This window comes from Dysidea avara, chromosome 4, assembly GCF_963678975.1.
Source record: "Dysidea avara chromosome 4, odDysAvar1.4, whole genome shotgun sequence".
In the NCBI taxonomy this organism is placed as follows: domain Eukaryota; kingdom Metazoa; phylum Porifera; class Demospongiae; order Dictyoceratida; family Dysideidae; genus Dysidea; species Dysidea avara.
The window spans coordinates 595,488-621,823 of NC_089275.1; the positions used below are offsets into that span (position 1 = coordinate 595,488).

Consider the following 26,336-nt stretch of genomic DNA (forward strand, 5'->3'; position numbering starts at 1 on the left):
AGATTATTAGCGCCTGCCCACGACCGCAACCTCGACCCAACAAGGGCTGGGGTCTGGGCACGAGACTAAACAAGGGCCAGAACGAGCCAGAAGCCCACAACTGGTGCGAAAACTGACGGAAGGTTAGTGGACTTTGTTGTTTACGCGAATATGATAGCATGTATATGTAACTGATGTATTACAGTACCATCATGATGCAGACACCTCAACTCTCACGCAGTATGCGTGAGACACACACATCAGATTGTTGTCTCGCGCATGGTTTTCCGTCTCACGCATTGCAATTCCTGGAAAATTAAGCTCTTATGTAAGGTAATTTCATTTCAAACTTCTTGGAAAAGCACTAAACAGTGCTCTAATGGCTAAATATGGAGAGGTATAACTGAAAATAGCCAAAGAAAGTTGCGAATTTTGCAATTTTTATCATCTCTAGTCTACTAAGACGAGACCTCACGCATAAGTAAGCAAATCTCATTCATTTTAACCTCAAGTCTCACTCCAAGTGCACTTTACAGGTTGAGGTCTCTGTAACACATAATTCTGAAGTGTTTCATCCAAGTTGGTTTTATCACTATACACTTGTTCTTATCCGGAGCAGTGTCCGACAGAGGGTTATTTTTGCAACTTGCATAAAAAAGAGAGAACCATCATTATTAAATGAGGAAGCATGTAATACATTACAATATTTATGAGACCTTGGTCTCATGCGACCACAACTAGATTCTTTAAAGAGATCTGTGTGGGTTAAACAAACAAACACAACGAGGGGTAGTCACTTCCATACCACCAATTGATGCACTCGCAACTGGGATCAAGAAGTTTGATTGCCAAAATATTGCCTTAATCACTTGATTTCATCTTTCCAAGAGCCTTGATTCTTGATCTTCAACCGTAAAAGCTCAGTAAATTCTCGTGTTGCCCAAAGGTACTTGATCACCACCTTTGCGGATGCCTTGATCGCTCGATTCACTGCAAAAATACCCCTTGATCACTTGATTAAATCTTGATCCCGGTTGCAAGTGTATCAATTGGTGGTATAGAGGTGACTACCCCTTGAAACAAAAAAAAACCTTAAACCACTACATACAATTTGTTACATTACAGAGGTTTGCGGAATGTTTGCAACAAAAGCGTAAAGTGCCAACCGAAGAATGGGAAGGCTGTACTCCACAGAATATGGAACAACAGAAAGCGAAAGTCACATTCTAAACATTATGTTATTGTTTATCGCTCTCTATAGCATTTTAATATACATTCCTCACCTCGTAGCAACTCTGGAGAGAACACAATCATGATGGCAACACAATCACGATGGCACTATATCGAGGGTGATCTTTAAATAGAATACACACGAAACTAATTCACTTCAGAACAATCTAAACTACTACACAATCTCTAGAAAACTTTGAAGTTCTTTCTGCTATACTTTATCATACCAGCTGTCACATACAAGTAGCTAGCTAACTAATTGGCTGAATTCAGCTAGGACAAAGCGATCCACCCCCCCAGCTAGCTACTCTACATGTACTGAGGGTTAGACACAGTTTAACCCAGGTTAACTGGCTGATCGTAGCCCGGTTCGTTAAAGTGTCATGGAGATAGAGGACGGAAATAGTGGCAGGCTATCCGGCATCACGTGCATGGAACAATAAGCATACACAAGGCAGAAGTGCGAACTAGTTTTCTCCCACCTCTCTTCTCTCAGGGGTATGTCTGAATTCTGGTATATTGTGCTTAGGCAATACACTGTGACTGGTGTTGGGTACAGTGGGCACTGACGCCCATGTGTCTCACCCAAGCCTATTGAGGTCACGTGAGCCGTTGTGGAGGTCGTGGGCATGCGGTAACGAGCAGTCCCTTACCCAGTACGGGGGGAAAACCTAGGTAGGTATTAGGGTGTCGTCGTAATGTGTAATCGTAGCCTGTTAATGGAATGATCTGACCTTTCTTATATCTCTGTTACAATCACCGAACTTGTTTCAAATAAATTCGGAGGATAAATACTGTTTTCAGTTCCCAACACCGGAATTCCAACATTTTATATATAACTCTTAATAAATTCGAGCAGTTACTCGTGTGTGACAGCTGGTATGAGCAAGTATAGCACAAAGAACTTCTAGTTTTCTAGCGATTGTGTAGTGAAGTGTATTTGATAGTAGTTTAGCTTAGTTAGATTGTTCTGCATGGAGTGAATAGCCCTGTGCATATCCTACAGTATATTAAAGATTGCCTCGGGGATCGGTGCCATTGCAATTGCGTTCTCTCCAGAGTTGCTACAAGGTGAGAAATATATATAAAACGTTATAGAGGCTATAAACAATAACAAAAGGTTTAGAATGTGATTTTCTCTTATTCCGCTATAAGTTAACAGAACTCTTGAAATGCACAATACAGCTGGGCTGATAGTGTCCTAGCACACTAATTTCAACTGTTTCATAATAGTTATCAAGCCTCAAGCGATCAAATTCTACAAGTAGCTGTAAGTACTCTGTCTTATTTTGCTTCCTAGATCTAGCTGCTTCAATGTGATGTTCAGAGTCCAAGGGACAAGTCTGTTCCAGTAAAGCTACAGAAGATGTTTCAGAATTGTAAACAACAATATCTGGTCTGTAAGAAGTGATCAATAGGTTTGATGGTATAGTTGCTTTAGGACCTTCACTAGCCCGCAATCCTGGTAGAACAGCATACACATGGATACATGAATAACTGACAAACATGTCCAAAAGTCTAGATGCAAGAAGATGAAGAACCTGGTAATGTTGGTATGTATAGCGCTGCTGAGTTAATTGCCACAGGGCAACCACCTAATTTGTGGGCAATAGTAGGCCTGGAAGAGTCACACAAAGTAGTAGTAGTATTATCACACATCAGACTGAGTCCATCGTCGTCTTAAGTTAACTTCAGTTGGTAATGTGTCATAAGCAGCTTGCAGGAGAAATGAGAGCTGTACAGAGTGGAATCCTGCCATCAGTCTGTTCCAGGTCTTACACGAATTCTCTAATTTAACAGAGTCACTGAACTGAGATTGGACTGTTAGTGTCTTTAAATGAGCTTCACAGTTAGATTTAACATTGTTAGACAATAACTTCTTTGCTTTGATGTACAATGAATGAGCAGTTAGGAGGGAAGAAATTTGTTTACGAGCAGTTATTAATAGGGAGTAATGTATCTGCAAAGGAATACTTCCTAGCTGTAACTGTAGTCCTAGCTGTAACTGTAGTCCTAGCTGTAACTGTAGTCCTAGCTGTAACTGTAGTCCTAGCTGTGACTGTAGTTCTAGCTGTAACTGTAGTCCTAACTGTAACTGTAGTCCTAGCTGTAACTGTAGTCCTAGCTGTAACTGTAGTCCTAACTGTAACTGTAGTCCTAGCTGTGACTGTAGTCCTAGCTGTGACTGTAGTCCTAGCTGTGACTGTAGTCCTAGCTGTGACTGTAGTCCTAGCTGTGACTGTAGTCCTAGCTGCGACTGTAGTCCTAGCTGTAACTGCAGTCCTAACTGTAACTGTAGTCCTAGCTGTAACTGTAGTCCTAGCTGTAACTGTAGTCCTAGCTGTAACTGTAGTCCTAGCTGTAACTGTAGTCCTAGCTGTAACTGTAGTTCTAGCTGTAACTGTAGTCCTAACTGTAACTGTAGTCCTAGCTGTAACTGTAGTCCTAGCTGTAACTGTAGTCCTAACTGTAACTGTAGTCCTAGCTGTGACTGTAGTCCTAGCTGTGACTGTAGTCCTAACTGTAACTGTAATCCTAGCTGTAACTGTAGTCCTAGCTGTGACTGTAGTCCTAGCTGTGACTGTAGTCCTAGCTGTGACTGCAGTCCTAGCTGTAACTGTAGTCCTAACTGTAACTGTAATCCTAGCTGTAACTGTAGTCCTAGCTGTAACTGTAATCCTAGCTGTAACTGTAATCCTAGCTGTGACTGTAGTCCTAGCTGTGACTGTAATCCTAGCTGTGACTGTAGTCCTAACTGTAACTGTAATCCTAGCTGTGACTGTAGTCCTAGCTGTGACTGTAATCCTAGCTGTGACTGTAGTCCTAGCTGTGACTGTAGTCCTAGCTGTCACTGTAGTCCTAGCTGTAACTGTAGTCCTAGCTGTAACTGTAGTCCTAGCTGTGACTGTAGTCCTAACTGTAACTGTAGTCCTAGCTGTGACTGTACTCCTAGCTGTAACTGTAGTCCTAGCTGTGACTGTAGTCCTAGCTGTGACTGTAGTCCTAGCTGTAACTGTAGTCCTAGCTGTAACTGTAGTCCTAGCTGTGACTGTAGTCCTAACTGTAACTGTAGTCCTAGCTGTGACTGTAGTCCTAGCTGTGACTGTAGTCCTAGCTGTGACTGTAGTCCTAGCTGTGACTGTAGTCCTAGCTGTGACTGTAGTCCTAGCTGTGACTGTAGTCCTAGCTGTGACTGTAGTCCTAGCTGTGACTGTAGTCCTAGCTGTGACTGTAGTCCTAGCTGTGACTGTAGTCCTAACTGTGACTGTAGTCCTAGCTGTGACTGTAGTCCTAGCTGTGACTGTAGTCCTAGCTGTGACTGTAGTCCTAACTGTGACTGTAATCCTAACTGTAACTGTAATCCTAGCTGTGACTGTAGTCCTAGCTGTGACTGTAGTCCTAGCTGTGACTGTAGTCCTAGCTGTGACTGTAGTCCTAGCTGTGACTGTAGTCCTAGCTGTGACTGTAGTCCTAACTGTAACTGTAATCCTAGCTGTGACTGTAGTCCTAGCTGTGACTGTAGTCCTAGCTGTGACTGTAGTCCTAGCTGTGACTGTAGTCCTAGCTGTGACTGTAGTCCTAGCTGTAACTGTAGTCCTAACTGTAACTGTAATCCTAGCTGTAACTGTAATCCTAGCTGTGACTGTAGTCCTAGCTGTGACTGTAGTCCTACCTGTGACTGTAGTCCTAGCTGTAACTGTAGTCCTAGCTGTAACTGTAATCCTAGCTGTGACTGTAGTCCTAGCTGTGACTGTAGTCCTAGCTGTAACTGTAGTCCTAGCTGTGACTGTAATCCTAGCTGTGACTGTAGTCCTAGCTGTGACTGTAGTCCTAGCTGTGACTGTAGTCCTAGCTGTAACTGTAGTCCTAGCTGTGACTGTAGTCCTAGCTGTAACTGTAATCCTAGCTGTGACTGTAGTCCTAACTGTGACTGTAGTCCTAGCTGTGACTGTAGTCCTAGCTGTAACTGTAATCCTAGCTGTGACTGTAGTCCTAACTGTGACTGTAGTCCTAGCTGTAACTGTAGTCCTAGCTGTAACTGTAGTCCTAGCTGTAACTGTAATCCTAGCTGTGACTGTAGTCCTAACTGTGACTGTAGTCCTAGCTGTGACTGTAGTCCTAGCTGTGACTGTAGTCCTAGCTGTGACTGTACTCCTAGCTGTAACTGTAGTCCTAGCTGTGACTGTAGTCCTAGCTGTGACTGTAGTCCTAGCTGTGACTGTAGTCCTAGCTGTAACTGTAGTCCTAGCTGTAACTGTAGTCCTAGCTGTGACTGTAGTCCTAACTGTAACTGTAGTCCTAGCTGTGACTGTAGTCCTAGCTGTGACTGTAGTCCTAGCTGTGACTGTAGTCCTAGCTGTGACTGTAGTCCTAGCTGTGACTGTAGTCCTAGCTGTGACTGTAGTCCTAGCTGTGACTGTAGTCCTAGCTGTAACTGTAATCCTAGCTGTGACTGTAGTCCTAGCTGTGACTGTAGTCCTAGCTGTGACTGTAGTCCTAGCTGTGACTGTAGTCCTAGCTGTAACTGTAGTCCTAGCTGTGACTGTAGTCCTAGCTGTGACTGTAGTCCTAGCTGTGACTGTAGTCCTAGCTGTGACTGTAGTCCTAGCTGTGACTGTAGTCCTAGCTGTGACTGTAGTCCTAACTGTGACTGTAGTCCTAGCTGTGACTGTAGTCCTAGCTGTAACTGTAGTCCTAGCTGTGACTGTAGTCCTAGCTGTGACTGTAGTCCTAGCTGTGACTGTAGTCCTAGCTGTAACTGTAGTCCTAACTGTAACTGTAATCCTAGCTGTAACTGTAGTCCTAGCTGTAACTGTAATCCTAGCTGTAACTGTAATCCTAGCTGTGACTGTAGTCCTAGCTGTGACTGTAATCCTAGCTGTGACTGTAGTCCTAACTGTAACTGTAATCCTAGCTGTGACTGTAGTCCTAGCTGTGACTGTAATCCTAGCTGTGACTGTAGTCCTAGCTGTGACTGTAATCCTAACTGTAACTGTAATCCTAGCTGTGACTGTAGTCCTAGCTGTGACTGTAGTCCTAGCTGTGACTGTAGTCCTAGCTGTGACTGTAGTCCTAGCTGTGACTGTAGTCCTAGCTGTGACTGTAGTCCTAACTGTAACTGTAATCCTAGCTGTGACTGTAGTCCTAGCTGTGACTGTAGTCCTAGCTGTGACTGTAGTCCTAGCTGTGACTGTAGTCCTAGCTGTGACTGTAGTCCTAGCTGTAACTGTAGTCCTAACTGTAACTGTAATCCTAGCTGTAACTGTAATCCTAGCTGTGACTGTAGTCCTACCTGTGACTGTAGTCCTAGCTGTAACTGTAGTCCTAGCTGTAACTGTAATCCTAGCTGTGACTGTAGTCCTAGCTGTGACTGTAGTCCTAGCTGTAACTGTAGTCCTAGCTGTGACTGTAATCCTAGCTGTGACTGTAGTCCTAGCTGTGACTGTAGTCCTAGCTGTGACTGTAGTCCTAGCTGTAACTGTAGTCCTAGCTGTGACTGTAGTCCTAGCTGTAACTGTAATCCTAGCTGTGACTGTAGTCCTAACTGTGACTGTAGTCCTAGCTGTGACTGTAGTCCTAGCTGTAACTGTAATCCTAGCTGTGACTGTAGTCCTAACTGTGACTGTAGTCCTAGCTGTAACTGTAGTCCTAGCTGTAACTGTAGTCCTAGCTGTAACTGTAATCCTAGCTGTGACTGTAGTCCTAACTGTGACTGTAGTCCTAGCTGTGACTGTAGTCCTAGCTGTGACTGTAGTCCTAGCTGTGACTGTACTCCTAGCTGTAACTGTAGTCCTAGCTGTGACTGTAGTCCTAGCTGTGACTGTAGTCCTAGCTGTGACTGTAGTCCTAGCTGTGACTGTAGTCCTAGCTGTAACTGTAGTCCTAGCTGTAACTGTAGTCCTAGCTGTGACTGTAGTCCTAACTGTAACTGTAGTCCTAGCTGTGACTGTAGTCCTAGCTGTGACTGTAGTCCTAGCTGTGACTGTAGTCCTAGCTGTGACTGTAGTCCTAGCTGTGACTGTAGTCCTAGCTGTAACTGTAATCCTAGCTGTGACTGTAGTCCTAGCTGTGACTGTAGTCCTAGCTGTGACTGTAGTCCTAGCTGTGACTGTAGTCCTAGCTGTAACTGTAGTCCTAGCTGTGACTGTAGTCCTAGCTGTGACTGTAGTCCTAGCTGTGACTGTAGTCCTAGCTGTGACTGTAGTCCTAGCTGTGACTGTAGTCCTAGCTGTGACTGTAGTCCTAACTGTGACTGTAGTCCTAGCTGTGACTGTAGTCCTAGCTGTAACTGTAGTCCTAGCTGTGACTGTACTCCTAGCTGTAACTGTAGTCCTAGCTGTGACTGTAGTCCTAGCTGTGACTGTAGTCCTAGCTGTGACTGTAGTCCTAGCTGTAACTGTAGTCCTAGCTGTAACTGTAGTCCTAGCTGTGACTGTAGTCCTAACTGTAACTGTAGTCCTAGCTGTGACTGTAGTCCTAGCTGTGACTGTAGTCCTAGCTGTGACTGTAGTCCTAGCTGTGACTGTAGTCCTAGCTGTGACTGTAGTCCTAGCTGTAACTGTAATCCTAGCTGTGACTGTAGTCCTAGCTGTGACTGTAGTCCTAGCTGTGACTGTAGTCCTAGCTGTAACTGTAGTCCTAGCTGTGACTGTAGTCCTAGCTGTGACTGTAGTCCTAGCTGTGACTGTAGTCCTAGCTGTGACTGTAGTCCTAGCTGTGACTGTAGTCCTAGCTGTAACTGTAGTCCTAGCTGTGACTGTAGTCCTAGCTGTGACTGTAGTCCTAGCTGTAACTGTAATCCTAGCTGTGACTGTAGTCCTAGCTGTGACTGTAGTCCTAGCTGTAACTGTAATCCTAGCTGTGACTGTAGTCCTAACTGTAACTGTAATCCTAGCTGTGACTGTAGTCCTAGCTGTGACTGTAGTCCTAGCTGTAACTGTAGTCCTAGCTGTAACTGTAGTCCTAGCTGTAACTGTAATCCTAGCTGTGACTGTAGTCCTAACTGTGACTGTAGTCCTAGCTGTGACTGTAGTCCTAGCTGTAACTGTAATCCTAGCTGTGACTGTAGTCCTAGCTGTGACTGTAGTCCTAGCTGTGACTGTAGTCCTAGCTGTGACTGTAGTCCTAGCTGTAACTGTAGTCCTAGCTGTGACTGTAGTCCTAGCTGTGACTGTAGTCCTAGCTGTGACTGTAGTCCTAGCTGTGACTGTAGTCCTAGCTGTAACTGTAGTCCTAGCTGTGACTGTAGTCCTAGCTGTGACTGTAGTCCTAGCTGTAACTGTAATCCTAGCTGTGACTGTAGTCCTAGCTGTGACTGTAGTCCTAGCTGTGACTGTAATCCTAGCTGTAACTGTAGTCCTAGCTGTGACTGTAGTCCTAGCTGTAACTGTAGTCCTAGCTGTAACTGTAGTCCTAGCTCTTGAAGTCGACAATCAGCAGAAGCACTAACACAAGATAGTAAACTTAACTTGGCTTCTCTGGAAATATGTGAAATGCTGGGACAGCAAATACCGGGATAATATAGTAGAACTCATGTTGCGCTATGTGCCAGACTGAGTTGGGGTAGTTACTTAAGAAAAATAACTAGTTACTAGTTACACGTTACTTTTATCCCATGTAACTTAGTTACAGTTACTTTTCAAAAGGTAACTAAGTACTCTAGTTACTAGTTACTTTCGTAGTATAAATTATGACTTGTTTTTAGCTTTTGTAACATATGAATTTTGCTCAGAAACGTATCATTAAGGGATGCAATACATATATGCACTTTAAAATAACAATTCTGTTGCTCTTTCAGGTTGGTTTTAATTATTGCTACGTCTGTTACTCAGGCTGAATCATAGAGAACAGTATACAGAATCTGTCTACTTAATGTGGCTGTAGCATATATGGCACAAAAATTGAAGTGCTCTTGCTTTTAAAGCATAATTAGTTATAGTTACAATGTAACTATTGTAACTTAGTTACTTTTCAGACAATTACTCCTAGTTATAAGTTACTAGTTATAAAGCAAGTAACTAGTTATATTACTAGTTACTTTAAAAGTAATCCGTTACGTAACTTAGTTACAAAAGTAACTAGTTATCCCCAACTCTGATGCCAGATTTAACCATTTCTTAAGATATCGAGTGGCAAGTTGTGTAATTGTGGAGTTGGGAACTATATCTACACAGAGGTTAAAATGTAGCAAGGAGATGATGTAATTTCTGTATATCCAAAGTTTATATTCTCCATGAATCTGGAGAGAGAGTCAGTAGCGGACAGTAAACTAGTAAGGCAAGTTTTCATCCATGTACCTGTAGCACTTAATGACACATCAATAAGCTTACCCAAAAATTTGGTCTCACCTTCTACAATGACTCTGGTAGCACCATTGGATAAAGAAATGCCCTGAGAAATTATCTTAGTACCATCAAACAGATAAGAAACACATTTAGTTGGCTTGAAGGATAGGTCCAGATCAGTAGCTTTTTTATCAAGTGTTTGTAACACTGAGGTGTGGGAATCAAAATCAGTTGAGATTAAAGTTACATCATCGGCATACCATTTCAATAAATGTTCCCGAGATTTTGCAAACTTGGGGGATTGCTTGCGATTGGTCTTGCATACAGTTGGATTATCATGATGTGGCACAAATTTCCGTGCTCCTTTTAAACAGGACTTCCATTCAACATCCCCGAGGTCGACTACTTCATAAACAATATTCTCACCTTCATCATCATATACGACCTTACAGGTTCCCTGCAAAAATTACTGGTCGATTTGAGCTCTATACCAACCAGCTGGTTCATCACTAGATCCAGACCATTTCACAAAAGAGTCAACAGGGGGAAGATCATCAGTCCCCTCAATTGGTAACTAAATTTGGTAACCATGAGGATTGTTCAAGGATTCTGCTAACTTCAATAGAGGGTTGAAGGCCAACAAGAATATAACAGGGGATAAGTTATCACCTTGGATAGCTCCTCATCGAAAAGGTATGGGAGCTGTTTCCCAAGTCTTAGTTGAAATAATGACTGACAGCGATGAATAAAAACATTCCACATAACAAGCAAAAAAAAAAGTGGGGAACCTTGACAACCTGTAGCATGTTGAAAATCAGGCTGTGAGAAACTTGACCCAAAGGCATTTTTAAGGTCAAGGAAAGTCATCATTAATGGCTTCTTGTAAGTTGTAGCATCTTGCAGAATTGCAGAAAGAGTGAGGTGAGAGCAATTCGACAAAAGTTTGAGGGGTCACTTGTTATAGATCAGTTTGATTTGAGTTAGGCCCAAGCAAGAGGGAACTGTACCTTTATCTAATATCTTATTTAAAAGTGTGGCCATGAAATGATGACTAGATGGTAAATGAGCCAAGTGATGATACGTAATTCCATCCATACCTGGGGCAGATTTCATGGAACAACATCACAGAGTAATGAGGGAGTAATACTTTCAACATTAAATAATCTGTCACTGACCCATGATGGTAAGCAATCCCCATATGTTACTGTACCATCTGAGCACATATTAGTAAAGTAAGAAGAAGCTGTCACACAATCAAAGGTGGGATCACTGTTATCTGTAGGCTGGATTTCTTGTGAGCATACTCCCATCAGTGTCCCATGGATTCTTTCGGAAATCTCTTTCATTTTTACTCATGTCCTTTGTAATCTGTTGACGATGATAGCACCAGAGACCTTTATATGAGTCCGGACTAAAGTGAAAAGGTTTCCATCATTGGAATAATATCATGTTACATTAGTCTTGTGTAGCCAGACCTACTCTTTGCGCTTATTGATTGATAATTATAAGCGCCTAGCTGGGAGAGGGTCTGGTATAGTTCGAATAGCAAAGTTGTTCTGACGCCCTGAGCTTTTTCAGGGTGATAATGAAACACCTGGTTAACTTTCATCACAACATGTCATTTTGCGGGTTGTTAGCAAATTCCTTTCTCTGTTGACAGTAATTTAAGCCACCATCCCCAATATGACGTGGTGTGATGAAAGTTAACCAGGTGTTTCATTATCACCCTGAAAAAGCTCAGGGTTCCAGAACAACTTTACTATTCGAACTATACCGGACCCTCTTACAGTTAGGCGCTTATAATTATCAATCGATAAGCGCCGCACGAAGAGTGGGTCTGGCCACGTAAGACTAATGTTACATGTACAAATTGTTTGTTAATTATATGTCTGTGGTTTTTGTGTCTGTTTTTGTGGTGAAAACCAAATTCGTCAAGTACCAGGCCATGGATCAAAATCAAATCAAGTGATCAAGGGCGAGATCATAGTGTCATGTGGCCAGACCGCTTTTTCTCCCACGGCGCTTATTGATTGGAAATTATAAGCGCCTACTCGAAAAACGGTCTGATCCAGGCCAGAGGAGGTTGGACGCAGTGAAGTACAAATTACACAAAATTGTTTTGTTGAGGAAGCTAATACATCGTGATCTCAGAATATCTCAATGAATCATCTCATGTTTCATTAATAGAATATGTACGTGTGAAGACTGGTGAAATAGTGTACACCAAACTGTTAACTTATTAATTTCACCAAGCGCTGATTACAAAACAAAGTACATTGCCTTGAAGCTTACATGAAGGACGATCTGAATATCTAATGATCCCCAGCGATCCCCACCGTTTTTTTCAGTGACTATTGAGGATCACTTGAAATACCAAAACAAAGAATGCAATTAAGGGTACAGTTTACGTGAACGCATCCAACCTCCTCTGCAGTCGTTCAGAGAGCCAGCAAGGTGGTGTTTGGTGTTGATGCGGCATGCATCTTAGCCACCTTTGTTCGAAGCCCGCTAACAATATGAGAAGCCTGCTTATGTCTATATACTTCACAAGGCCATTATTGAGACGCGAGGTGTTGATGAAGGTGCTAAGAACAACTTGTCTATGTGAACTGGACCAGACCCTTTTTCAAGCAGGCGCTTATAATTTCCAATCGATGAGTGCCATGGAGAAAAAGCGGTCTGGCCACGTGAGACTAGGTGAGATCAAGGGTGAAATTGCACATAATGAAGAAGTCCTCACAGTGGCGATCAAGTAGTCTCGTACCCAGCCGGGCTCGCGCTATTACGTAAACACCGTCTGGTGACAATGCTCGAGTTTCTTAGGCCCAGAAGTGCGATTCAGCCAAAATATTGGCTGGGCAATCAAGTTTTAAAAACAATGAAAAACCATCAAAAATTGCTAGGAAGAACGTAGAACCTAGAATATGGTGTTTGCAATCTTTAGTCTCAGGTCCTTTTCTTTCTTTTGTGTGGGGGTAGGGAAAGAAAATGGTCTGGTGAACATCGTCATTGGCCTATCCTGAGATTGTGGGGAATCTACTACACAGCTTACGGATTGTTTGTTGGTGCGTATGACGTATTTTGCTAATCATGGCGTCATTTACATTCTGTTGCCATAGATATTAAAGCAGTAGCTATGGTAATAGAACACAAATGATGCAAAGATCAGCAGATCACACTGCAATATCAACAGAATGCAAATGACACAACGATTAGCAAAACACTTCATTTGTACCAACAAGCAATCCGTAAGCTGCACAGTAGAATCCCCACAATCTCGGGATAGGCCAACAACGATGCTATACTTTGTTCACCAGACCCTTTTTCCCCACCCCCACACAGAATAAAGAAAAGGGTCTGGCTATGCAAGACTATACGATCTCTTCATTTATCGTATTAGTAAAGAGTAGCATTTCATTTCTGTCAAGTCACAATTCTTCGGTCTTATGAGATGAGATCAGAAAACACAGCTTGATTACAAACGTCTTGAACAACCTAGGTGAATAACTTCTAACAAACAACTTTAAATCGTCTGCTTTTTCGATTGTTGATTCTGATTTCCCAGCCAATATTTTGGCTGGATTGCACTTCCGGGCCCAAGAAACTTGAGCATTGTCACCAGACGGTGTTTATACAATAGCGTGAGTCCAACTTGGCATGAGACCAGATCAGGCTAGCTCAAAAACAGAAAAGAATTTACGAAAATTTGTGATAAATTGTCAAGCAATCAAGATACATTTTCATCGATCAAAATTAAATCTTGGGGACCAGACAGCTTCTTTTTTTTCCTTTTTTATGTCACTCAAACAAGAGAAAGGTGGTTTGACCATGCCTTAACAGCTGGCAGAGGTGTTTACAGTCTTGAAGCGTAAGCAGAAGAGAACATATTGTGTAAAATACGAAATGAGAGCACTGAAATACCAATACCTAGTAGGGTTGAAAACAGTCTGTCCATTTGTGACTTTTGTGACTAACCTGCAGGCCAACACACTGAGTAGTTGGTGACTGAATAGTGAGCAGACTCTGTCAGTTATGTATGATACGCTGCTGTCAAAGCAGTAAGCATGTTTTCATGCTAGAAACATAATTGGTGCAAACTCAATTACTCCTATATGATGTATTAAAGCCTAACCTCATAACTCACTTGTTCTTGCTCATCTCAAGGTGTGCTGGCCCATGTAGCAGACAATAAGTACCACCACAAATGCAATATGGAAAAAATAGTACACTGGTGTGTAGTTGGTAATGTAGCATTAGGTGAAGCCACGTGCTGGCTGTGAGTGAAGGTGATATGGAGATGCTAGCTTTAACCAATTTCAACTTCCCAGGGCAAAGTAATAAAACATTTCATTTTTCATGGAATTATTAACTTTATAGGAGATTCTTAAGTAACAGCTGGAGTACATTATTACAACCAAAATATCACAACCTCTAGCTATTTTAGCTGTTGTGTATCCATACCATATCAAACAGTGGTACTAGTAAATAGCCAGTAGTAGCCTGCCCTACACACAGCTGGTAGTCTGGGTGTAATTTGTCAAGGGGATTCTGAGTAGTGAAACAATAATGTTGACATGTGTTTGTGGTCATAAGGTGCTATTGAGGGGGTAGAATTTTAGGACAACAGGATGGAAAACAGGAACGACCAATGCCAATAGAGGTCATCATCTTAATATACAGATTGGGTTTTACAGCTTCTTTGCAGCATTGTGTTGGTTGGATCCTTCCACTAAGATGATCAAAACACTCCAGTCAAGATTATTTTACTGCATTGAAAGCCTGTGAATTGATGGACTATTCAAAGCTGTCATAGATTAGGTGTATAGACTAGATAAGTCATCAACACTGAAATTAGCTACTACTATACATTTTAAAAGATACGGTACCACTCAAATACAACATTATCTTGTGAGAGTGTGAACAATTAAAAAACTTGCTGGTGTGGCACCCATTTCACTTGTGAGTATCCATCCCAAGCAAATGGAATGAATAAGCGGGTGCCACACCCTTTAATTAGTAAATTTTTTAATTGCTTGCACTCTTACAAGACAACATTGCATTGTGGCATATTCTCTCACACTGTTCTGGCTTGTACCATAGATACTGTCAGTGTTCTCCATTACTACTGTGGAGCTTCAAGCTAGCCTAGATCAGTGATACACATCTCACAAGTTGTGCTGCTAGAAAATAGCTTAAGGATAAGATGCTGGGATCATCAGATGAAAAATGGTTCTGTTTTGTTTTGTGGCTTTCTGGAGAAGCCATCTTCAACATTTGGGGAAAGCATAGAGCTGCCACAGCATTAGGTGTAGTGGCTATGTAACTCCAGTTTGTATGAAGCTCAATAAAATGTAGTGTCAAGAATGATATAAATGTAGACATTACAATACACATCTACAGTACACTATGAGCTACATACATGGTGATGTGGTTTGCTAGTTTAACTACATAAATGTTCTTGAAAATGCACCATTATTCACTGCACATTTTGTGTGTGTCATGATCTTATGGTTGAAGTGTACAGTGATGTTTGTAAAAGGTTCAGACATGGATGGGTATGTATTATCCAGTAGAATAATCTGTACAGGCGTATATATGCATTATCGTACAGAAACTTTGGCAAAGCTTGCACTACAAGAAAATTGTTGGATAAAACTTTAGCAGTTGATGGCATCTGCATAGCTATCTTCTTGTTGTCGGTGTGTATGGTGTTCCAATCTTAGCAGTAATATAGAAGATGCACATACATGCAGGTATTGTTGTGAAGTCAGTGGATACTGTGAATACAGAACAATGTGGGAGAACCCAGCAGTTGGAGAGGTTGGGGGCATGCCCCCAGACCCTCTAGGTTGGCATGTTTGAAGGTGTTACCAAGCTTTATTAGTTATAATGGCCCCACATTCTAAGTCTGCCTGGGCCCAATTCTCTCGGCAACCCTGCTGGCAGACTTCAAAGTACTGAATTATGCAAGTTCATTATTGCATCTTTGATGCAGAGTTACCCGTTAAAATTAAAGTAAAACCGCAAATCATCTTTTAAAGCAGCAACAGGTCCTTTTCTGATGTGTGCAGGCCAGACGATGCCTACACTGATCCTATCATATACAGTATAAGCAAGTTTCCGAGGTTTGTTAATTCTATGGTAACATAAGATTATTTGAATTGACTAATTCTCTTACCTTTATTGCCTCAATTATCACTTGCCACTTCTAATCTGTTGTTCCTCCATCTTTGTCTATGGCCCTACTAGTTTCTGTACAAAGAGAGGTACCCAATGACCTTGGTCAGGTCATTGGGAACTGTGCTATGTCATTTTACTGGATTCCAGAAAAGTGATATTTGAAGCACTGTATCATTTTACAGTTGTGTGTGTACATGCAACTCCTACAAGCTTTCAGCCTAATAAAATGAGCAATGCGGTATTACATAAAAGTATCCGTATTCAGTAATTTTACTTATGTTGAACATTGACAATGATTATTAACATTTTGATCAAAATAACAATAGTCTTTATTGTTCTAAGCTTCGTTAACTGTTTTTATTGAAATGTTGATTATCATGTTGAACTTCAAAGATGATAATTTAGTAATAATGCTATGTTGTACTAACTGAATTTCACCATGATCAGTGGACAGTTTCTGCAGTAATATATAGCTGATCACTTTAAACTTATTATGGATTTAGCTTGATGCCTTGGGGAATGCAGACACTGCTTGGCCATATATATAGACTTCAAATAGCAATTGGACATGATACTGTCTGCCTAGGTCATTGTAACCAGGAGCCCCTCCTGTTGTAACGTACCGTATAACGGGAATGATTCGCGGAAGAATGCATTCGTGAATGATGGACTATTTCCTCATTCACCAGAAAACGTTCGTAATAGTAATTAATAATTGGGCGCACGCCCACAACGAATTAATCTTTTTTCTATGGATAGCTAGGGAACGCTTGACTATATGGCTGACTCTGACATGTTGCGTGCTACGCATACTGGTAGCCATGCATGATCGGCTGTTTCGCTGGAGAAGTAGGCATTCACAATAATAAGCGCGGACGATAGGCACGCCTATAGCCTTGGGGGCGGCACTAAAACTGAAGCTAAAACACGCCATTCCGGCACAGTGAATCGCTGGGCTGCAATTATGTTTGCCCCATTTAATAATACTGATTTTTGACTGTCACTGAAGTTTACATCTCTGTTCGAATCACATGCCATGGTCCTGTGTCACACATATATAGCAGTTTAGCGAGTAGCAAGGTGAGTAGCTACCCACTTATGCACTCGTTACATAAATGCTACATCAACTGATCCATGAAAAAAAACTTTTTTAATTGTAGGAAAAGTTTTGCAAGAAAACATTCATGAATGCACCTAAACTCGCGAAATTCACGAATGTTTTCTTCCGCGCATCATTCCCGTTGTACGGTATTTCCACCATTCTACCAAAGCAACAGAAAAGTTGAAGGAACTGCCAGTGCATCACTGGCTGTCTAACACAATGGAATGGTATGTGTTTCAACATCTCTTGGATGAAGCAATCATTGTGATGTGAAATGGTCCACAAGCAAGTCTCTCAGTTTCAGAATGGTCAGTGCTGGAGGAACTTGTGCAAATACTGAAGAGATACAAGTGTGGAACAAATGTATCATCCAGCATGACATTAAATTGCAGAAAATGTTGTAGACAAGAATGTTCCAGAAAGTCAGGACAGAAGTTCTCCCACACCTCAAGACTACCAACAAGTAGTTTCAGGGTCGTTGAAACAATATGGGCAGACTATGAACATGATGAGATTTATTTAGTTAGCATGTTGCTGGAACCACGATTCAAGAAAGTACCCTTTCAGTACTGACAGAGCAAAAAAAGTTTTCTCTTAGTTTGATGAGAAAGGTAAATGATGATGAAACAGTCATACAGATGATAGCACATGTGTAACAAGTGATGATGAAGTGTCTTCAGCTGAGAAGGAAGTTTCTGAGATAGTTTTGAGGAAGATCTGAGAAAGAGGAAGATTAGTTGTCAGTTAACTATTCAGCAGAACAAATGAACTATTGTGTGTTTACTAGACATTAGCGGGAAGTCAAATTGGTAGACGTTGGACAAGAGTCATTCGTCATTCTTTCAGACCTGGCAAGAGACATCTAGCTAGCTGTTCCTGCCATGTCAGAACACCCATTCTGCTGCAGAATATATGTACCAGCAAAACAATGGAGATGTTGGAGTACATCTACTAAGAAATCAACAATACCAAATTAAACAACATGTAATTATAGCTATTTAAAAATCAATTGCACTCTTATAGTTCATTTTTTGTTTGCTTTAAACTTACAATTATATTTTAAAATATCATTTGACATTATATCAAAGTGGATATCTTGATATCACCAAGCACCTGTCTTGGTATGCCTTAGTTACCAATATTGGGGATGTGTGCATTCGTAGGTGAAGGTGCTGTAACTCTGGACTTCACTACTGTGAAACATACAATGGAGACACCACGTCTTATATTAACTAAGATCTTTATGGCCATAGTTAATCTTTCATGAAACGCTACACTAGCTGGAAAAGGTTTGATCACGGTTAACCTCAACACCTTGCAACTATGCATGAATCTTTTTATTGGATGAGTACAAATGGAACCACAAGTAAGTGACCTGATCTGGTACATTGTTACAAATGGACACTCGAGATTGACCTTTTGCCTGAGGGGACCACCTGTGTCAGCAAAACTTGGTACAAAGTGATGGTAGAAAATCATACTAGGCCAACAAGCAGCTGCCATGCTTTTATTTATTTAATGATTATTATTATTACTAGTGGTACCCGCGCAAAATGCGCGTGATACTAAGACAATTGTTATGTCCTATTGTGTGAATACACTTAAATTTGAACATTACTTCACATCATTACATATCAACAAAGACGTGATTACACATAGCTACTGATGTGCATACATAATTTCCTCAATTGTGTGTAATGTTGGTGGCCTTGTGCACTGGAATTTCTGCACATCTGTACAGTACTCATGCAGAACACAGTTCTCATGAAGGTGGCGTATCAAGATGTGTCCCATTACAATCATGCACATACATGAAAAAGATTAGTTTTGAATGGCAGGGATGTACTCAACTTCATTTTGATGATGTTGCATGAACTAACATAAAGTCTTTGAGTGTGATGAGGATCAATTAACCAATAGTTGGTGCATCACCACAATGAGCTATGTTCTAATTCAACTTGCATTTGTCACATTCATTTTGTATATTGATGTAGTCAATTTGAGTAACTGAATTGTAGTTTTATTTCTACATCCTAGTCATGGTATTGTAATTTTTACTTATCGCATGACCAAGCGTGTATGCAGTACAGTATTGAGTATGGGTATTCAAGTTTATCAGCTGTACTGAGCAAGGTCAACACAACCATGTGGATTTGGATAGAGAAGAGTTCTTTTGTTGCTTTCTGAATCAAGATGCATTACCAAGATGAATCCTTCATATGAAGAGTGGTTACTCTAGAGAGGTTGAGAGAGAGATTGACTGTTGGTAGAGAGGTTGTGTGTGTTCTATTAGGGTAGTTCAACGGAGCTTCTTGAAGTTTCAGCTGTCCCTGTGGAGTTACCAAGGAGTGAAAACGTATCTTATGTCTCCCTACACATTGAAGACTGCAACAGTCACTTCATGATGTTGTCCACGATTCGTATCCTGGTAAGATAGATGTATGTTTTATTAGAGTAGTTGAACGTAATCTTCCGTTCTTCATCTCTCATAATGGCGAATCTTCCTTGTGTAGTCTGTTAGGTAGCCTGATTGGAGTGATCATAGCTAGTTAAATTGCCACACCTACTACGACTGTTTCCTTCTCCCTTACAGTGGTGCTGCTGGTAATCCTCCGTTTTAGGTCTGTCTGTAGTCCCTGAACTGCTTATATTCATGTCGCAGTAGCTGACACTTCTCTATCCTTGTAGTGGACAGCACAGCAGGGTGCAGAGTGTGTATTACTGGCGTGTCAAGTAGCCCGATCATAGCTCGTAGACTTGCCACACCCACTACGAAACTCTCCTTTTATACTGGTGGGTGTGTTAAAAAAAATTTTTTTATTAGTTGCCGGATGATAGCGTACACACCAGATCACATGATCAAATTAGCTGATGTGATTGGTTAAATCATGAAAAAGTGATTGATCCTATTTCATTGTAAGCTTTTGGACCAATACGTCATCTGATTTTCTATTGGCAACGCGTGTATACCGGAACGCCGTACACGCGTATCGTAAACTTATAGTGGCCATTGACAGTGATAAGTATCTCGCAACCAAGGTTAGCACGTAATGACAGACACGAAAACCACCTTATGACACATTGTTTTGGACGGGTAGTTGGTCTAGCGAGTTTGAAGCTAATCGGGGGAAAAACCAGGGAGGAGTTTTTGTTTAAAAATTTGATTGCCTCGATTTTCTGTTTCTCGTTCTGTCGTCCACAGGGGGAGAGAAACGTCTGGTGTAAGCTGGGATGGGGAAGACTGGTAACACGATAAAGGTCTCCAGAAAGTTTTGGACACGTTCGTGTCTTCCTCAGGTAGCTACGGTGGTTTAAAGGATATTTCCCGCAGTTTAACGAATCGCCACCAATCCCGGATCAAAAGGTTCGCCTCAAATTTTAGATTTGAATGGTACCGATCCGATTGGAATCCGACCAAGAACGACGGGACAGTGCCGGAAAAGAGTTATAGAATTATTATATAGATTATTAAAAGGTACATTAAGACTAATAGCCTGTTAAACCATATCTTACAGACACTACCATATACTACTTAACATTAATACAATACATAACAATTATGAGAATTTAATCTATCAAAATCGTTCTTAAAATCATTTGCTGTTGGTCCATTCATTATACCCCCTGTAGGTTGTTCCATGAATTAACCACACATTTATTTTTCCTGATATCTGATCTTGATTGTTATTGAGATGAAGAACAACGTACAAAATCATGAAAACCTCTGTTGTACTGTCTGTTTGTGTGTTGTCTGCTTTTACATGTTTGTTTACAGGACTTCACTAAATAATTTAAATATTACTCTACAGGTGTCCATTATGGAGAACAGATCTAGTAAGAAATCTGATGGGGTCACTTTACCACCAGCTCAATCTTCCAGCAACCAGAATAGTCCAATACAACAGACACCATCAGGTTAGTGGAGTGACTTGTTATACACTACACACCAATATCATTACAGGTGAACTAGTAGAGGGAGAAATGTCAACTAGTAAGGTATTCCAACACTTCTATGCTAAACTGGTCAAAACACTGCCAATGGATGATGCTGTGTTTATTGCAGAATTGTTCTCAGCCAACCTTCTCTCTGGTGAGGCTAAACATCTTGTGGACTCAAAGCCCACACCAGCAAGCAAAGCAAAGTATTTTTTGGATCACATGATTGAGCCATCAGTGATGACTGGTGTTGGTAGAAGTTTTGATAATCTTATTAAAGTGATGGAGAATAGTGAGTATGATGGTGTGAAGGAGTTGGCAGAAATGATTAGATGTAGACTAAGGAAACGATCAGCAAATAGTGAGACTGATGGTTTTGTAGTTTGCATAGAAGTAGAGTGTGCGTGCATGCATGTTTGTTCGTGTGTGTGCATGCATGTTTGTTCGTGTGCGTGCAAGCGTGTGTGTGTGTGTGTGTGTGTGTGTGTGTGTGTGTGTGTGTGTGTGTGTGTGTGTGTGTGTGTGTGTGTGTGTGTGTGTGTGTGTGTGTGTGTGTGTGAATATGTTTGTACTCTACAGGTGTCCATTCAACTACTAACAAACGTCCTACTGTGAAGTACAGTCCAACAGTTGTTAACAGGTTACAGGCCAGGTACCTCAGATACTTGTCCACTGACTGGCCACACTATTATGTTCGACTGGCTCTGGTGAAAGGAGAAAAGGTGACAAGAGCAGACAAGAACTTGGAAGAGATAACAAGACTAACATTAAAAGGACAAGTTGATGAAATATTGTTGAAGAAGGAGCAACTTGGTGAGCTGAGGGACATCTTCTACTACCAGAACAAACCTTGTCCTCGACTGATACTAATAATGGGAGGCCCAGGTGAGTATTACAAAGTATTAGTAGTGATGTAATATGAGTTGTGTAGGTATAGGCAAGACGACCCTTGCCAATGAGATCTGTGTGAAGTGGGCTAAGAGGGATGGGTTTTTAGCTGAGGTCTTTGATATTGTGATCCTGATACCATTAAGGTCAGTCCAGCAAAGGTCAATTGAAGAAGTGATGAAGGAGCACATTGGAGAGGAGACATACGAGCAAGCGAAGAAGTCAGCAGGTAGCAGATGTCTAGTGATCCTGGAGGGATTGGATGAGATGGCAGGTGAACGTCGAGAGAGTGATCCATTTTTAGTACGTGTAGTGAAAGAGTGTACATTGTTGGAGGAAGCCACAATAATGATCACATCAAGGCCACATGCTTGTGAGAAGCTGGACGCAGGCAGGAGGATAGAAGTGGTAGGATTTGGTAAGGAAGAAATCCGAGAGTTTGTGGAGAAGTCATTTCCCAATGATTTGAAATGTGTTGAGGAGTTTTCACAGCAGTTGAAGGAGTATCCTCATTTAGAGAGTTTGTCATATGTGCCTATGAATTTAGTGATGATAGTTGATATATTTGAGTGTACTGAGAAGAAGCTTCCATCCACCATTACACAACTGTACCAACTGTTCATTGTGATGACACTAGAGAGACAAGTTAGGAAGGAGAATGAGAGGAAGCAAGTGTGTTCAACTGTAGCAGTAGCAGCTAATAGTGTTGAGGAGAAATTGTGTAAAGTGTTAACAGGTGTTCCCAAAGAAGCAGTGAGGACATTATTGTTATTGTGTAGGTTAGCTTATTGTTGCGTCTTTGATTGGTACTCTGATAGGAAAGAAGATCTATTTTTTTTCACAAAGAAGTGGAAGGATCCAAAGATCATCTTTACTGTGGCAGACCTGAAGGAGTGTGGTATAGAGGTGACAGCTGAGTGGGACGGGTATGGTCTTTTGAAAGCTACACACACTCACCAGTTACCCACAGACACTATCACATACAATTTTTCCCACTTAACCATCCAGGAGTTTTTGTGTGCTGTTTATATTTCAACATTATCACAAGAAGAACAACAACGTCTACTGAGTGAACACTATTGGGACTATCCTAATGTTTTCATATTTTTGTGTGGAGTAACAGGATTAGTGTCCAGTGAAATGTTCGATTTTGTGTTCTCAGAGTTATCAGAATATGATGGTGATGATGTAACAGCAGTGAAGTGTTTGTATGAGAGTCAACAGATTAGTCCACCTCAACCAGTTACACCCATCAGTTTGAAGAGGAGTTACAGTTCACTACTACCTTATGATATTGTGTGTATCTCCCATGTGATATCATGTTATCCAGTTTATGAGTTGAACATATGGGATTATCATATTGGAGACAAAGGAGCTGAATTGTTAGTAAAGCATTACCCCAACAAGAATACTACTGGTCAACTACTGGAAGTGTTAGACCTCAGTGGAAATGATCTCACTATTGATGGGCTGGTACATATAATGAAGATTGTAAAGACAAGTAAGCCCCACTATTAGCTGTTGATACACTGAGTGACCATTGTGTGTTAGTGAATTGACCACACCTCACTGAGCTGTATGTGTTTGTGATGTCTACTGTTATCATTACAGGTAGTGCCTCATTAAGAGAGTTAGATGTTAGTGGTAATGATATCGGTGATGATGGGATGTCATTAATATCAAGTGAACTCCAGTACAATGACATCCTGACTGAGCTGAGGGTAAAAGCGTGTGGACTATCAGCGAAAGGTGTAGACTTGTAGTGTTGTGGTTAATTTATATGGTTTCCTATCATAATTGATTATTACTGTTATGATCACTACAGGTGCCATTTGTATCAGTGAAGTGTTTATGGGGAAGTGTTCACTACAAGTCCTTGAGATGCCATTTAATAATATTGGTGATGATGGCATCACTGCCATTGCTGGAACACTCAGTAACAGTCAGATTAGTGAACTGGATGTTAGGGGGTGTGGCATTACTCTTACTGGAGCAAGATCACTTGCAGCAGGATTACTAGTCAACAACAGTGTTAGGGTATTATATGTGTCAGATAATCCCATCACTGTGGAGGGAGCTCGTCTGATACTACAGTCAGCTGTGGACAATGGAGTCTGTCAACTAGTGGATATTAATAGAGACTACAAGGATGATGATGAAGTGAAGAAGATGATGATCATACTGGAACAGAGACAAGTGGTAGGAGAGGATAATAATTTTAATGTCATGTTAACATCATCGTTGTCATGGTTACAGGAGTCACCATACATAAACAAATATGACATTTGACCACACACATTTAGATGATGAAGGTGGTAATCATATTGAAACAGATGACAACAGGACTGTCAAACAGTGCATATTGATAACTGTAACAATGATGAAGAGAAAGTGATATTGCATCAGAGGAAGAGACAAGAAGTAAGTAGTGTCACATAGTATTATTATAATGTTGTTGTCATGGTAGCAGTCAAGTGGTCACAGAACAGGAGAGTTATGTGCAGTGAAGCAAGACAAGAGGTACGAGGTTGTATGTACACAATGATATATTGTTGTCATGGTAACAGGAGTTACAACACAATACTAATAGTGAAGATGATGATCAACTTGTAAGACAAGATGAGACCACAGGTAGGAGGTTGTGTTGTGTGATGTAATAATGTGTTACCATAACAACAGGTCAGAATGTCCTAGTGAATAGTGGAGTATATGGATTATTGTTGTCATGGTGATTACTGTTGTCATAGTAATAGGACTGATCAGTAGATGTGCGGTGTCATATAGACTTACCACACCTATCAAGACTTTGTGAACTAAACTATTTAACATGTTTTATTTACCTGTAGAAATATACTATCACGTGATACTCTTTGATGTTTACTATTTGCTTAATGCGTGTTGTTTTATGATATTGATGATAACCTAACATGGCAACTGAACGCAGGCTTGAGCCAATGCTGGCATAATTTTGAACAAAAGCTAATATTATGGGATGGTTTAAAGATTTTAAATTAAATGTGCAATGCGTGTGCCAAAGTTAAATACAGCTGAACACATTAGACCTTAATACTCCATTTCATATCAATGCAATGTTATTGTTTCTTGGCACACTGGGAAATATAATCAATACTCTAATGGAGAAGTCACTTACTCTAATACAGCAGTCATGAAAGACTGATATTAGGTTATTATTATTATTATCAAGTCTACCAGTTGGGCACTGGAGGGTTTGCACAGAAGGCAGAGCCTGTACGAGGTGCTTCACCACTAGCCCAGGTTTGGATCAAATATCCCATCGTAATAACCTGGAGTGCTATGCCTGCACAATGCTGGGATATTTCAAACTGGAACTTTAATTCCATGAAAGTAGATCGACACTCCCTAATAGAGCAGTCAGTGGATACTGCATCCCTCGCTTTGTAGTTAAATACTCTAATAGAGCATTCACTGATTAAAATGTTCCAAGATAATTGTTGTAAGAAAATTAGAGCATAATGTGAACACTGAAGAGCATAATAGAGAAAATCTTGGAAAATTTCTGAATGCAGTTTGGGCAAAATTATGAGCATAATTATTTAACTCAGGCCTATTCCATGGGTCCAATCAATAACAATACATTACACCATCTCTTAATGTACATGGCCTGCAACAACATAGATTAAAAAGATAATTACGTATATAGTTATTGTTACCATAGCAGCCATACTTAGCTTTATAACATTAGCCCATCCTCTGATTCCCGCAAGTGAGTCAAGATTAGTGATGTCATAGACTAAGATGACACAACAACAGTACACTGCTGTGATTGGTCCAAATTTCTGGTGACTATGTGAGAAGTGTAAGGAATACTACATGTACTAATACTACTGGACAATACATATTGTACTATACAATACTTTTGCTATAAACAGATAAATCAAGGTGGTGACATTTAGGCTAATACTGCATTCAATCACAATCAAATTCTTGACCAGTCAAAAATTTCCCTTGACATTATTTTTTTTTTTTGCTTTGCACAAATTTCGTGATGGAATGACTGGATTACTATAGCTTTCTGGATTGTATTTGAAAAATTATCCAAAATTTATTTTCATTGGTAGGCCTAATCAGAGGAGCTTGAATAGTTCTCATGATAAAAAACTCTGTGACAGCAGAGTAACTGACTGTTCTATTAGAGTGACTGACTTTTCTATTAGAGTAATTGACTGCGGCATGTATTAGAGTATTCAGTGTTGAAAGTAGATCCCCTTATGATAACCTACACTGTCGTGACTGCCTCCTGACCCTGGTAGGGGCAGTTCCAGAGTGACATTAAAGGTTAACTATAATGTTGTTAACATAATTATGGTGAGCATAGTTTACAGACTTTACTACTAGTCTACAAAGTGTTTCACCCTCAACTGCCTGCTCCATAATCTTATATCACTATTAAACAGTTCAGAGTGGTCTCAGTTGAATACCAACGCAACCCCCTGTATCCTCCACTGAATAATCTCACCTGACTAGTGTACTATATCTAGTGACTGCTCTATTAGAGTAGTTCACAATCATGAAGTAATCATTGTAAAGACAATACAGTAAAACTTCAGCTATATACAAGGGATCACCTGATGCTGAAAAACCTGTATATATTAAACTGCATGTGGAATTAATGCAGAAACACTTTAACAGATGTAATAACTACATCAAATGTAGATTTTCCCTTTTAAACTTTCTGTATGTATAGACTCATTTAT

The 26,336-nt window shown here is 40.7% G+C and overlaps 1 protein-coding gene across 5 annotated transcripts; it reads left to right on the forward strand.

The window, feature by feature from the left end:
• On the forward strand, window positions 1-24,504 carry LOC136253150 (NACHT, LRR and PYD domains-containing protein 3-like). 5 transcript variants are annotated; one of them, XM_066045776.1, is made up of 11 exons: window positions 1-122; window positions 20,586-20,691; window positions 20,738-21,081; window positions 21,291-21,597; window positions 21,644-23,101; window positions 23,212-23,349; window positions 23,426-23,799; window positions 23,857-24,021; window positions 24,068-24,120; window positions 24,168-24,231; window positions 24,280-24,504. In XM_066045776.1, the coding sequence occupies exons 2-8, from the start codon at window positions 20,595-20,597 to the stop codon at window positions 23,887-23,889; spliced, it is 2,751 nt and encodes a 916-aa protein (XP_065901848.1). In that variant the 5' UTR covers window positions 1-122; window positions 20,586-20,594; the 3' UTR covers window positions 23,890-24,021; window positions 24,068-24,120; window positions 24,168-24,231; window positions 24,280-24,504. The 5 variants fall into 5 exon arrangements, with proteins under 5 accessions (XP_065901848.1, XP_065901849.1, XP_065901850.1 ...); XM_066045777.1 differs by having other exon boundaries at window positions 24,348-24,504; XM_066045778.1 differs by having other exon boundaries at window positions 24,071-24,120.
• The last annotated feature ends 1,832 nt before the right edge of the window (window positions 24,505-26,336 follow it).

Excerpts from the sequence above, each read along its gene's own strand:
- LOC136253150 (XM_066045776.1), top strand. The coding sequence starts at position 20,595 with ATGGAGAACAGATCTAGTAAGAAATCTGATGGGGTCACTTTACCACCA. Across the intron at positions 20,692-20,737 it reads AATACAACAGACACCATCAG|GTGAACTAGTAGAGGGAGAA; the intron begins GTTAGTGGAGTG and ends ATATCATTACAG. Across the intron at positions 23,102-23,211 it reads AATGAAGATTGTAAAGACAA|GTAGTGCCTCATTAAGAGAG; the intron begins GTAAGCCCCACT and ends TTATCATTACAG.